This window comes from Aedes aegypti, chromosome 2, assembly GCF_002204515.2.
Source record: "Aedes aegypti strain LVP_AGWG chromosome 2, AaegL5.0 Primary Assembly, whole genome shotgun sequence".
Taxonomy (NCBI): Eukaryota; Metazoa; Arthropoda; class Insecta; order Diptera; family Culicidae; genus Aedes; species Aedes aegypti.
The window spans coordinates 103,521,139-103,534,555 of record NC_035108.1 but is presented as its reverse complement, the minus strand read 5'-3'; the positions used below and the strand labels follow the sequence as shown (position 1 = coordinate 103,534,555).

At 38.1% G+C, this 13,417-nt stretch overlaps 1 protein-coding gene across 12 annotated transcripts in view; it reads left to right on the top strand.

The window, feature by feature from the left end:
* The window catches only part of LOC5578257 (phosphatidylinositol 3-kinase regulatory subunit alpha), a 118,347-nt gene that overhangs the window by 81,129 nt on the left and 23,801 nt on the right, over window positions 1-13,417 (top strand). For 11 of the 12 annotated variants that reach the window (XM_021841788.1, XM_021841783.1, XM_021841792.1 and 8 more), the window contains 3 exons: window positions 3,507-3,863; window positions 5,135-5,227; window positions 5,420-5,467. In XM_021841788.1, coding sequence (XP_021697480.1) covers window positions 3,507-3,863; window positions 5,135-5,227; window positions 5,420-5,467 — 498 coding nt within the window. The remainder of the gene's footprint in view (window positions 1-3,506; window positions 3,864-5,134; window positions 5,228-5,419; window positions 5,468-13,417) is intronic. The other variant, XM_021841791.1, reaches the window with a different exon arrangement.

Here is a 13,417-nt window from a genome sequence, read left to right as displayed (position 1 = left end):
TCTCCGGCAACGAAAATACGCGCGAATCCGTCAGAAAAATCAATCGGACGACGCAAAACCGAACTGTCCTGCTTGGGCTTCACGAAGCACTACCCAGCAAGGCGCTCCAAAACAGGGGAAAAAAATTCTCCGGCAACGAAAATACGCGCGAATCCGTCAGAAAAATCAATCGGACGACGCAAAACCGAACTGTCCTGCTTGGGCTTCACGAAGCACTCTATGTACCTTTCATAACACATCTATATTTTAACACAAAATACAACTTCCAATAATTTCGAAATGCTTGCTTGTTACTGAGATAGGCAAATTTAAATTTTTCGGAGACGTTTTTCCTGAGGGCCGCTTGTCATACTAGAGATGTGTTCAAGTTAGACTGAAAATACTGAAAATTATATGGTCCAACCCAATGAGTTCTATGGACATTTCTCTTTCGTCATAAAGCTCAAAAAAAACAGCTCCTTTTAAAACACCTCAATACATTTGACTTGGTTTTGCAAAAAATGGAATCGGAAATGTGTCAAACTTATTTCATAAGAATATAATAAGCCAATGTTTGAAACCATGCAAGAATATTTAATTTATCATGCTTGATTATATAAATCCAGGTCTTCAAAGTTTGTACGGATAATTTGCGGACACCCTGTATTTCAAACAGGGCACGGAAGATTACGAAACTTTGGATTCTGGCTCAGTTTTTAATGTAGAATCAGAAAAAAATATAATAAGAGATAAAATCTCTGCTAGAATTCGTGGAAGAATTCTTGCAGAGAATCTCGATGTAAAGAGCTTCGAGAGTTCATGCAATGGTTCCTCCAGAGATTTCTTCATTACTTGCAGGGGCTCCTCCAGGGATACCCTCAAAAACTCCTCCGGCAATACACCTAGTGATTTGTCTAGTAATTCTATCGGATAATTCCTCCAATAGTTTCTACGACAATTGATCCGATAATTCCCACAAAATAGCCCTTATTCCGGATGCACGGAATGCGATTACGACCGACGACATCGAGATCATCAAAGGAGATTTGAACGTTCAGGTTGCCCAGAGTTTAGACCCACGTTTGGAAAGTTCAGCACCCACCGGCTGACGAACGAGAACGGACTACGACTGATAGATTTTGCCGCCTCCAAGAATATGGCCATTCGTTGCAACTTTTTTCAGCACAACCTAGAGATCACTTCAAAAAACAGAATCGCAAATTGACCATGTTTTGATCGATGGATGGCACTTCTCCGACATAACCGACGGCAGAACCTATCGTTGCGCTAACATTGACTCCTACCCCTACCTGTTGATGGTAAAACTGCACCCAAAACTATCCGTCATTAACGATGTACGGTACCGACGGCAGCACCGGTATGACCTAGAGCGGCTAAAGCAACTGGATGTCGCAACTGCATACGCGCAACATCTTAAGACAGCGTTGCCGGATGCGGGCGAGCTCGATGGGCCCTCTTGAGGACTGCCGAAGGACAGTCAAAGCAGCAATAACCGACGCTGCCAAAGGCATTGTCGGATACATGGAACAGAGTTCCAGAGACGATTTGTTCGACGAGGAGTGCTAGGAGGTTTTAGAGCAGAAGAAGAATGCAGCGCGGGCTGCAATGCTACAGCATGGTACGCGGCAGAACGTGAAACGATACAGACTGAAGCGGAAACAGCAAACTCGCCTATTCCGGAACAAAAAGCGTCGTATGGAAGAGGTGGAATGACAAGAGAAGGAGTTGATGTACCGTTCTCAAGAAACGCGGAAGTTCTAACAAAAGCTCAACGCATCCCGCAACGGCTTCATGCCGCGAGCGGAAATGTGCAGGGACTGACGCGAGGTGATCGTAAGGTGGAAGCAGCACTACGATGAACACCTGAATGGCTCAGAGGACACAGGCACAAAAGGTTAGGACAACGAAGGTGATTGCTACGTCAGCACAGCGGACAGTTGAAACCAACCAACTCCCACGATGAGGGAGGTTAAGGATACCATTCAACAGCTCAAGAACAAAGCCGCAGGTAAGGCTGGCATCGGATCGGAGCCAAACTCATTAGATGGGCCCGGAGAGGTTGGCCGCTTGTCTGCATCGGCTGATAGTCAGAATCTGGGAAACGGAACAGCTACCGGAGGAGATTAAGCAAGGCGTGCTATACCCCATCTACAAAAATGGCGACACATTGGAGAGTGAAAACTATCGTGCAATCACTATCCTAAAAGCCGCCTACAAAATGCTATCCAAGATTATCTTTCGACGTCTGTCCCTTTTAGCAAACGAGTTTGTTGCAAGTTTCATCGACGGCCGCTCGACAACGGATCAGATCTTTTCCGTGCGGCAAATGCTCTAGAAATGCCGTGGATCCTACGCACCACTTGTTAATCGATTTCAAAGCGGCAAACGACAGTATTGACCATGTAGAGCTATGGAAGATCATGGACAAGAACAGCTTTCCCGGGAACCTCATAAGATTGGTTAAATCAACGATGGACGGAGTGCAAAACTGCGTAAAGATCGCGGGTGAACACTACAGTTCGTTCGAATCCCGCCGGGGACTACGACAAGGTGTTGAACTTTCGTGCCTGTTGTTCAATATTGTGCTTGAACGTGTCATGCGGAGAGCTGGACTTAACAGTTGAGGCACGATTTTCGTTTAATAAATAGACATCCGTGAACATTTTCAACGTGTGGAATAACTACTCACACATCGGGTTACAAGGTGCACACAACTCGCATTCAATGCGCAATCCGAAAGTGTGCGTTACACTTGACGTTACATGTTAGCTTTGTTAGCTACCTGGCCATCCAACCTAGGACAAACGTGCTGCGACAAAATAATTCAGCTGTGAGTTTATTCGACGAAAAAATCCTCAATGTAGAAGGAAAAATTTTCAAGTGAATCGCCTTACAGTAACGCAAAGCATTCTGAAAATTACTGGATTCATGTACCGATACGGTCCAGTATCTTTTCAAACTATTTTTAATCACGTAATATTTTGCCCTTACCTAGATTTTCTCGGGACACACGGTTTTACTTCCCTTCAACGTTATAAGTGTTTATCTCGGTGACAGGATTCGATCTCAGGTTCTCGGCGTGGAAGCATGTGTTCTAACCACCATACCAGGTCCTTCCTCGCCTTTTTAAACTAATTCTATAATTTCTTTTTGCTGAAATGTAATGTCAAGATAAAGAAGCTCTTCAATCATGATTTTATGATAAGTAACAAATGACAGAGGTTGTAACCCTGCGTTATATAAGGAGTTTGTTAATAGAAGCTCATTGCATCTTAGTGATGTCTCTATTAGATAAAATCGAGGACCTACATCTTCATGATTCACATACAAACCAGCTAACGTGACGTACTAATTTTTTCCCATTTAGTCTGCTTCTCATAGATAAATTACTACATTCAATTTAATTGCAATAGAAATGCGATATGGATTATTAGAGTAAAATCCGAAATCTTGTTCAAATCACATGATTTTAAACAGACATTCCCTCTCTCTATTCCTATTTCCAGTACAAAACCTTCAGCGCTGCAACGAGATTAGTAGCAGCGGTAACAGCATCAGCATGACAACCCCATCCTCCTCCCACTACATACCAGTGGCCGGTCTGGCTGGGGACAACAATGTCGTAGCCAACATCAGCAGCAGTAACAGTAGTAGTATAGGTACCACAATCAACAACAGCAGCAGTAGTGAGTTGTGCAACAACAACAATGGCAATACAACGATATCGGTCGCTACGACCATGGAGTCCACGATGGCCAAACTTACGATTACCAATTCCTCCAAGGATGTCGGTGGAACCGGCAGCGGGACGTCCGAAGATATCTACGTGTCGTGTGTGAATCCCACCAGCGGAGCGGGCTTGGGTAATATTCCATTTCCATTACTATTGTCACACAAAGCCCACTCGTAAAATGCTTGCTCTGGGTCGGGTTACCGTGACACAGACCAGATATGTGAGGTGCGCGGTCAGGTTGGCTGGTTTACCCATTTGTTGATGATCGTCATTTCTATTTAATACAAAAATGTGTACAAAGGCTTCTCATTCAGATCAACACATGAAGAACTGAGCCAGCTTGATTGTGGATTGATTTGTAGATATCCGGGATTGTGAAGCAGATGCATTTTATAGACTAATTTGGCGGGTCATTTGAATCCTTTGGCGCACTTTTACTAATAGAATAATATTGCATCTGCTTTCGATTACTACGACGGTGTGAATGTTTTACTCAGATACAACTGTACTTCATACGAACATTCTTATCTTTGAGAAAACCTTGGAAGAATTAACTGCTATTTATAAATGAGATGATTGAACGGTGGAAGCAGCACTTCACCGAACATCTGAATGGTGCTAAAAACTGTAGCTGAATCGTTTTAGAGAGTGTGCAACATAGCTACATCATTAACTGATAATGATCAATCAATCAGCTTTACTTTTGGTAATAGCTTCTCTAGAATACTTTAAATTCAAATAAATCGGAAAAAGTCACTCTGCAAATTTCGGAATAAAAACTGGGTAAAACATTCTACACCGTTGTTCAATCATGCTTCAACGCAACGGTTTTGACGCATTCTAATCGCTGTTCATAGAATATCTAACAACATACGACCCGGACCCCAACTAAGACTCTCGGTTCGGTTGGCACATTTTGCATGTATTTTTGTTTTCAGGAAAGGAGTTACGATGAAATTTCAAGCAACTCAGTTTTCCAAACTGCGGTACTCCGCGTGTATGTTACTTGAAAATTTATCGATCATCATCATCAATTCCGTTTGTAAATATGAAAAGTGGTTAGATGCTGTGGCACATTGGAAACACATCTGCTGTAAAACTGGTCGTTAAATGTTTCATGTTGCTGACCCTCGAGATAAGGACCAATTTCAAGAAAACAGATATGCTTCCAATCGTGTCGTCAAATCGATATCTGGTCTGTTGGAATCCGCTTGATTGTTTTCTTCCTGTATTTAATTTTCCTGGAACACAGTTTCGAAGATTCCTGTAATAGGCATACTCTTGGGAGAAAGCAATCAAGGAGCAAGCACATCCCCCCATTTCCCCCGATGCACCGAATAAAAAAATACACCATATTACAAATCCAATTTTTCTCCAAAATATTGCCTCTTATCATTATAGTTAATAAAGTGGATGAATTAAGTAGTAAAAGCATTAACAAATACCACACGACAGTACCTGTTTATTTTGTAACTCCTATTATCTGTTTACTTTGTAAGTATTCCACACGAAGAACAATCATAAGGGGCAATATGAGCAGAGTCGATAATCACTGACTCGCTGCTTTCTCTTCTCTCTTTTTTATCTCTCCATCGGGGATTTGGCGATCGCGATCATGATTTCGAACGGCGGTGGTCAATACGCGATGATCCTGATACATAAACGAAAACACACACCCCGCTGCAGGTCGGGACTACATCTGGGGGCTCGGACTGCAAGGACGACAGTGTAGACGTAAGGATACGATCTTTATTTTTTTTCCGTTGATTTTGGTGATAGGTATTCTGATCCGCAGTAAACAATGTGTGTGTGTTGAAAAACAGCGATGAACTTGACTACTTGTAGGGGCCTTCCTTAACCTAGTGGTAACTGCCGCGGCTACAAAGCAAAGCCATGCTGAAGGTATCTGGGTTCGATTCCCGGTCGATCCAGAATCTTTTGATAATGGAAATTGACTTCCCTGGACATAGAATATCAAATACGAAAGCGAAAATGGCAATTTTGGCAAAGAAAGTTCTCAGTTAATAACTGTGGAAGTGGTCATAGAAGCAGACTCTCTCCCAGTGGAGACGTAATGCCAAGAAGAAAAAGAAGTAGAAGGACCACAAATCGAAAAAATAATCTAGAGACCTCAAACATGCTCGTGCCGTAAACCAGGGGTGGGAGCTTTCGATTTTTCGTTGAATCCGTTTGTAATAGTTGATTAATGATGGTAATCCTTCTTGGACACCGTCTTGAGAAAATAATCTCATAGAAGATTACATATTCTGAATTTGATGGCTACTAACGAAAAGTTTGTTGGAAAAGGAAAGGTGAATGTCTGAAATGGAAGGAAGATTCAAGTTAAAAAGCAAAGGGTTCCGTCAGTCGGGGCCAGTGTTTCCGAATTCGCTGGATTCAGGCAGGGGATCTTGAACTCCATTAGGGGAATCAAGGTTTCCTTCTGCATCGTAAAGAAAGAGAACTGTCACGTTTTGATAGAAACCCTTGAGAATTACTTCCCACACATTTCGAAGAGAAAAAGCATAAATTTATCATCAATGACGACCTATTTAGTTAGATACTGATAATAAGCTTGAACCTAAAAATTTTAAGTTTTTTAAGACGCACTGGTTTTGGCCATAACGGCAGTCGTAGCCATAGTGGATTAAGGTACAGTGGGGGAAGTGTATCAGTGGGGTAAGTGGATCATTTGTCCATATTATGCTTAAATACTTGAATATGTTGAATGTTTTTGCACCATTGCTTCGTTTTAGGTTATATTCTTACGTCCACACTAATATTGTTGCAAAACTGGTACTACACGTACACTAACACAAGCAAACTTGTGAGCCGCAAAAATTGATTTATTTTGAAATTGTTTTCTATCAATCAAAAATCCATTGTATCTCTGTCTAAAATTGAATAAGGTACCGCGGGGCAAGTGGGTAAATGGGGTAAGTGAAAACAATTGATATATTTTACTCAATATGTGAATTAACGTTTTGAACTCATGCGTAAACCTTTGAGGCCATTGAAAACATTACGATAGGTAAGAGATTTCTGAAATTTTTCAGCCATTATTGCATAATAGAGCGAAACATTGTTAACCTGTCAACTGTTACTCCGTAACAAGTTGGCGGCGTACAATCTTATTTTAATATTTTCAGTGGAAAAAAATTGCGGAAAATAATTTCCTATACCACTTCTTAGTTGTCCTCTGTGACAGTTTCAAACTGCAATAAAAAAAGTTTTAGAATTAATTCGACGTAGACCTAAAAGTAACTAAAATTAAACACCGTCAATTTTCTTATCAGGTGGGGCAAGTGAAAAGTTTATCATTGGAGATTGAATTTGTGTTTTCTCTTCAAGTAGCCATAAGTAAACATGGTTCGCAATTATCATAGAAAAACATAACGTGCTGATAATTCAAGAAACACTATACTCAAGCGTTGAAAGCTATTAGAAATCATGGAACTTCTCTAAAAGATGTTGCCAAACATTACAATATTACTATGTCTACTTCGGGCAGCCAATTAAAAGGAAGACGTTGACTGAAAGGTTGCAATATTAGAGAATACACGGAAATCTCGTGGAATGTCTATGTAAAGCTAGTTCAAAACATAAAAATGGGGTATAGGTCTATCCACATAAAAAAGATTCTAAATACGTTATTGAAGGCTTCTGTTTGATTTCTCCCGGAAAGTTTTCTGACGTCATATCCGACTATCTCAAAAACAAATAACGAGCGGTGGAAATTCTACCGAGCAGAAATGCAATTGCTGCCCTATAACGTAAGAACTAACATTGGAAATGTTGCAGTTATAATGTTGTTGAATCATTTCAACTAACAAAACTGAACAGAAGAAAATTCAAGTGAAAAGAATAACATTTTATTTGTTTACATGTTATTTATGTTACTGTTCATTGGGAAGCCTTAACAAATGTTAAAGCTAATAGAAATCGTGAATATAATTGTTTGTTTTTGAATGTATTGTTCAAAACGGTAAACTTTTCACTTGCCCCACTTTTGGGGCAAGTGAAAAGTAAGGAGACATTTTTCAAAAACTTTTTCTGTATTTTTTTCTTCAATTTTTCATAAAAATCCATTTCAGCATGCTGCTTATATTTGGTGGGAGTCAAGCTAAAAAATATACACGACCTCATTTGTTTCAATTTAAAGTTTCTAGAATTTGAAGAATCTCAACTATGCGAATTCCATTACCCACATGCCCCACGGTACCTTACTATTAGTGTTTTCAACAATGAATGAATCACAATGAAAAATATGAGATTTTTACAAATAAATACAAATATATTGGATATGGTACACTCACCCCTAGTTTTGAATGGGGTGGGGTAAATGGATCAGGTATTATTATCATTTGTTGACACACTGTTTACGAGAATTTGAATAAGTTTTATTATCCGCAAATGTTGTTTTCCTTAAACTTTTCTCATTCCTAGCTTAAATTTGTCAAATTGACTATAAAAAAATTGAATCAATCCACCTAACAGTTTATTTTTAATCTTTCTGGTATGAAACATTTAAAGAATTAATATTGCAATATTTAAACCAAAACTTTACGTGGTTTATCTAAGCTGAGTTGCAAAAGACCAACATTTTCTATCAATTGAATGCCTAATGTCGTACCTTATTTGGCCATATAAATTGTTCTAGACATATGCTACAATTATATTCATCAATAGAATAAAAAGATTTCAGTTTTTGAGTCAAAAATAAATGTATCTTATGTTTTTAAACAATAAGTGTTTTTCGAAAACATCGTTTGAAATACCCCTGCAATACTTCTGTATAGCTTATGTGTATAAATGGATGAATTTCCTCCAAATTATACTAGCCACAATGTTTTTTTTTTGTTCGAATTAGTGTGAACTAATGTAAAATATTTTAAATATTTTTTTGATAAAATAAAGATATTTTTTTATGTTTTAAACAATCAAAATGTAATATAACTAGCACTATTAACAAGAACGAAAGTAATATCATTCATACTATACATAATTATACCATACTAGTTTTGAGAACAGATTTTTTTGTTTGGTGATCCACTTACCCCACCATGGTGGGGCAAGTGGATCATTTGGTGCAAATTTTCAAGTCGCTCATCCTCAATACATAACAAGCAGAAAAATCAAAACAAGAAACGATTTGAAGCACATTAGTCCCTCATTTGTTATCCACAGAAAAAAGTTTGAATTACATTATTCACGTTAGCTGTACATAACAATGAAGTTGACTGTTGATTTTTCTGTATCCACTTACCCCACGGTACCTTATACTCCGTATTATAATTTACATAGACAATCAACATAAAACAACAACATAGATCACATGCACGTGATAGAGTTACATTCATTTACTCATACGAATCGATTCAGAAAATAAGAGAAATAATTAATTTTCCACATAGTATCAACTCAATGTGATTGGCCAATTTAGGTACCGAAGTTAAATTTGTGGCCTAAACTGGTGCTAGCACCCTATACTGAAATTGAAATGTTCCGAAATGTCACTTATAACTTTGCTGTTGGGCACCTTATTACTAGATCAAACTCCCATGTTTTTGACTTCCTCAATGCCTAAAGACACGTTTGACGTTCTTCGAATTATCCTTCGGATCAAGACAGTCGAAAGTCTTCCACCTAAAAAAGGTTGTTGATCTACCTAAAAAAGGTTGATAGATCTGCCAAGATCATAATGATCGTAATGATTCTGCTAAACATCACGTCATGATTAGTACTTCAAAATAAAATGGATCATAATTATGCTAATCTAATATCAGTTGGTGAGCATTTCAAAATTATCATTTTCAAAGTTCTTGAGATCTTCAACATTTACAGTGGAACCAGAAACAAAAATTTTCACTAATTTGCTTTTTATTTTTTACAGCAGACTCCCAAAAATGTAGTTTTTCAGACATCAAATGACTGAATATGAGAAAAATTCTATCATCTCGGGTAATGTCCATGTGACCCCTAGGAACATTGAAATAATGGCCAGAAATCGAAATTATGGTTCATTTTAAAACAGAAATGATTTTTTCAATAATATCAGTGCTTAATAAATAGGTATTGATCAGTAGTCAGCACCTCAATTTGGTATTATTATAGTATTGAAAATATTGTTCAGGACAATGGAAAATAAAGAGAATTTACACGTAGATTGAGCATTTAATCTTTTAATTCCACCCTAATTACATTATCTTTTGACAGATACGCGTATTTTGACCACCACTTGTAGCTTTCTTCAGTGTCAGTTACTCGTGGCAACTTCATTTCGAATACGTAAAAAAGCATTTAAAAATACCTTACTGAGGTATTCGTAAGCTATTGAGGACTGCTTGAAGTATTGAATTGCTATTGAAAGTCAAATCTTTATATGGAAATCCATAATGTGTTATTTGAGAATTACAATACCTGATCTAATTATCAGTTTGGTTTTTCTAGAAAATGCGTGAGATATTATTTGAGGTATTTACCTCTTTTGCAGGGCTCTTCCATACAATGTTCAAATAGTAAGTATTGAAAATTATCTGGTATGGAATTTCTTATTTAGGTATTCAGTAGCAAGTCTCTTCTGCTCGAGAGCTGACGGCACTTCGGAATATAGCAAAAATTTCAGAGTTTGGTTTTTTATCCGAATAAGCCAATCGAATCATATTCAGAGAGTGTAATAATTCGTGATTCATAACAGTTTCGTGGCACATCGCATTCGGAGAGCCCTATGTTTTCACTCTCTCGCATGGTTCGTGACGAGAGAGCGTTGAAGAGCAACAATTCTCACAAAACCACAACGGTATCGAGCCATTCGGGTGATTTCTGTTTTGCCTTAAATTGGTAATAACTCTCATGATTTCTGGTAATGCAACTCAACTATAATCGAAAATTTTCGCTTATGTTTCATTGATCGGCACCAAACAGAAGTGTAGTGTATGTCTTTTTTTCTCTATCGTAACTCATTAACTACCACGCTCGATAAAAGTCATGCGTGTTGTGTGAATGCGGGTGCACGCAAGGAATTACATTTATGGCATAAGGAATACAATTATATGCATCTCAAAAGGATACCGAGAATATTTTTATTTTTTGTTAAATATTATGTTCGGTTTTATGTCTATGATCCCTCAGATTATTGCAAATAAACTTTATTATATCATGACACCACAGTTATGGATCAAATAGTGTGGAGTCCAACCTATAAAATTTAATAAAACGACATGGAAAACGTAAAATTGGAATTTAAAAGCACGAATTGAATCGTTACAAATTGGAACTTCGGTTAGTAAACTGTTTTGAGTGTAATATTTACATAGGATTGCATAAAAATTAAAAATTGTATCGGTTTCTGAAAACCATATTATGGATCAATTTTCATATTATGGATTAAATTGGGACATATTACGGATCAGTGCGTAAAATCAAGAGATTTTCTACTCAATGCATCTGTATTGCGAGATTTGTCAAAAGTTAACAATGTGTCACATATTACTGCAAAAAATAGCGGAGCTGGAAACAAGGGTAAAATGCCATTTTTTTGTGATACTGTATTGTAGTAACTGAGACATGAACTGTTTTCGCTCCACACCAAGTTTACCACCCATTTTCGTCTGCTAAAAAATGAAATTCACAAACCTTGATGTTTTATTAGTTTTATCCTTAGTGCTATTGTCTGAAAATTTCGAATCCGATGCTTAAAATGGCAGAAATCGACGTTCTTTATAAGTGATCCATAACCGTGGTAAACAATCATTTTCTGGTCCATATTATGGATCACTAGTTAGAAGTGCTAATATTCGGTATTTAGAATCAACAATCAAGAAAAATGTTTTCTAAAGATGAATTCATACTAAATCGAAGCGAACGAGCATGATTTATGCTATAATAAGGTATGGAGCATGAATAAACCCTATAAATAACGATCTGGTGTATTGTGGCTTTCAATAGAGTTAGACGTTTTTAGCAACCCTCTTGGAAAATCAGTTCAAAACAAGTGGCGATGATGAAGGGATGAAAATTTTACACAGAGGTCGAAAAATCCTCTAAGTATTCCTTCATTACCAGCATCGAAGAGACCAAATATCTGGATACTGAAAAACTTCAAACTCTGAGTCCTCCTTGCGTTATCATACGAGAAAACCCATTTCAATTGTGGGTTTTCAATACAGTTCCCTTTTTAAGCCCAACAAATTCTTTTTATGTTATCGAATTCGTGAGATTTATTAGCAACAATCATCAGTGACACGCTCAACATTTCAATGGCGGCCTACTTCGCCATGAAAGCGAAATATTTTTTCATCGTGTATATTTTCGAAAATTCTAGCAGTTCAGACACATTGAAATTTAAATAAAAGGAGAAATGAAGAAGACTCCCAATCATAAAAATTCTTTGCCTCAACTATTTTCAATTCAATCTTGGAGCTTAGGAAACATGTTTTTTTAGAATTTTCTTAGATTACCTACACTGAAATGATTCCACGAGTTTATTGTATCAGCAATTTCATATGCGTTTTAATCATAGGGATGGTACACAAATTATGTCACGCTAAATTTCAACTTTTTCGACCCCCCCCCCCCTTTGTCACACTTTTTGTATGAGTCCTCCGAAAATTTTGTAAGGCTTGTCACGCTTGGCTCGACCCCCTCCCCCCCTTGGAGCGTGACGTAATTTGTGCATGACCCCATAGCCGCACATTGGTCCAGATTTTCAAATTCGCCGTTAGGCATCACGCCAGCTGAGTACAGTTTGATACCTGAACACTTGAAAAGTATCTGAATACACAACACTACTACTAGGGGCTGTCCATTAATTACGTAAGGGTTTATGGGGGGAGGGGATTGAGATTTCTTACGCGCCATACAATTTATTTTTGATTTTCATACAAAAAATCTTACCATGGGGGAGGGGGGGTTGAAAAACCCCGAAATTTGTCTTACGTAATTAATGGACCGCCCCCTACTATGATGGTGTCTATTTTTGGATCTGACCGCGAGGATGATGCCTCTTTTCCTCTGCACGCAGGTAGAGTGAAGATCACGTATATGTTGTTTTCGATTGTTGCTGTCAGTCCATCAGGAGGGAACGGTGAGAAGTTGTCCATCTTCATTGCCATTGGTCTGGTTGCCGATTATCAGGATCATTAAGGGGCGGTCCATTAATTACGTAAGGGTTTATGGGGGAGGGGGAGTTTGAGATATCTTACGCGCCATATAATTTATTTTTAATTTTCATACAAAAAATCTTACCATGGGAGGAGGGGGGTTTGTAAAAGCCCAAAAATTGTCTTACGTAATAAATGGACCGCCCCTAAGAGCAAATGCTCTAGAAAATGGGCAAGGTGCCAAGCCGCTTTCATGCAGCTTGACGAAAAGTTGTGTTGGGAGGCTGGGAATCAAACCCATGGCCATCCGCATATGAAGCGAACGTGCAGCCAACTACGCCACGTTGATCCCTAATTTTGCTCTATGACAACCAAAAAATTATGACTATGCCCAAAATAGAGTCTTCAACTTTTCTGGCTGTGAAAGCTATATGCGTGTATGTCATATTGTACTTAAATTGTATTGCTGTTCCTTAATACTAATCAATTGGCGTAATTATTTCAGTAGGGCACAATTTAGTTTAAAATAAACGCTTATTACAACTTAGTCGAGCATATAAGTGCAATCCAAAATATCAAATCT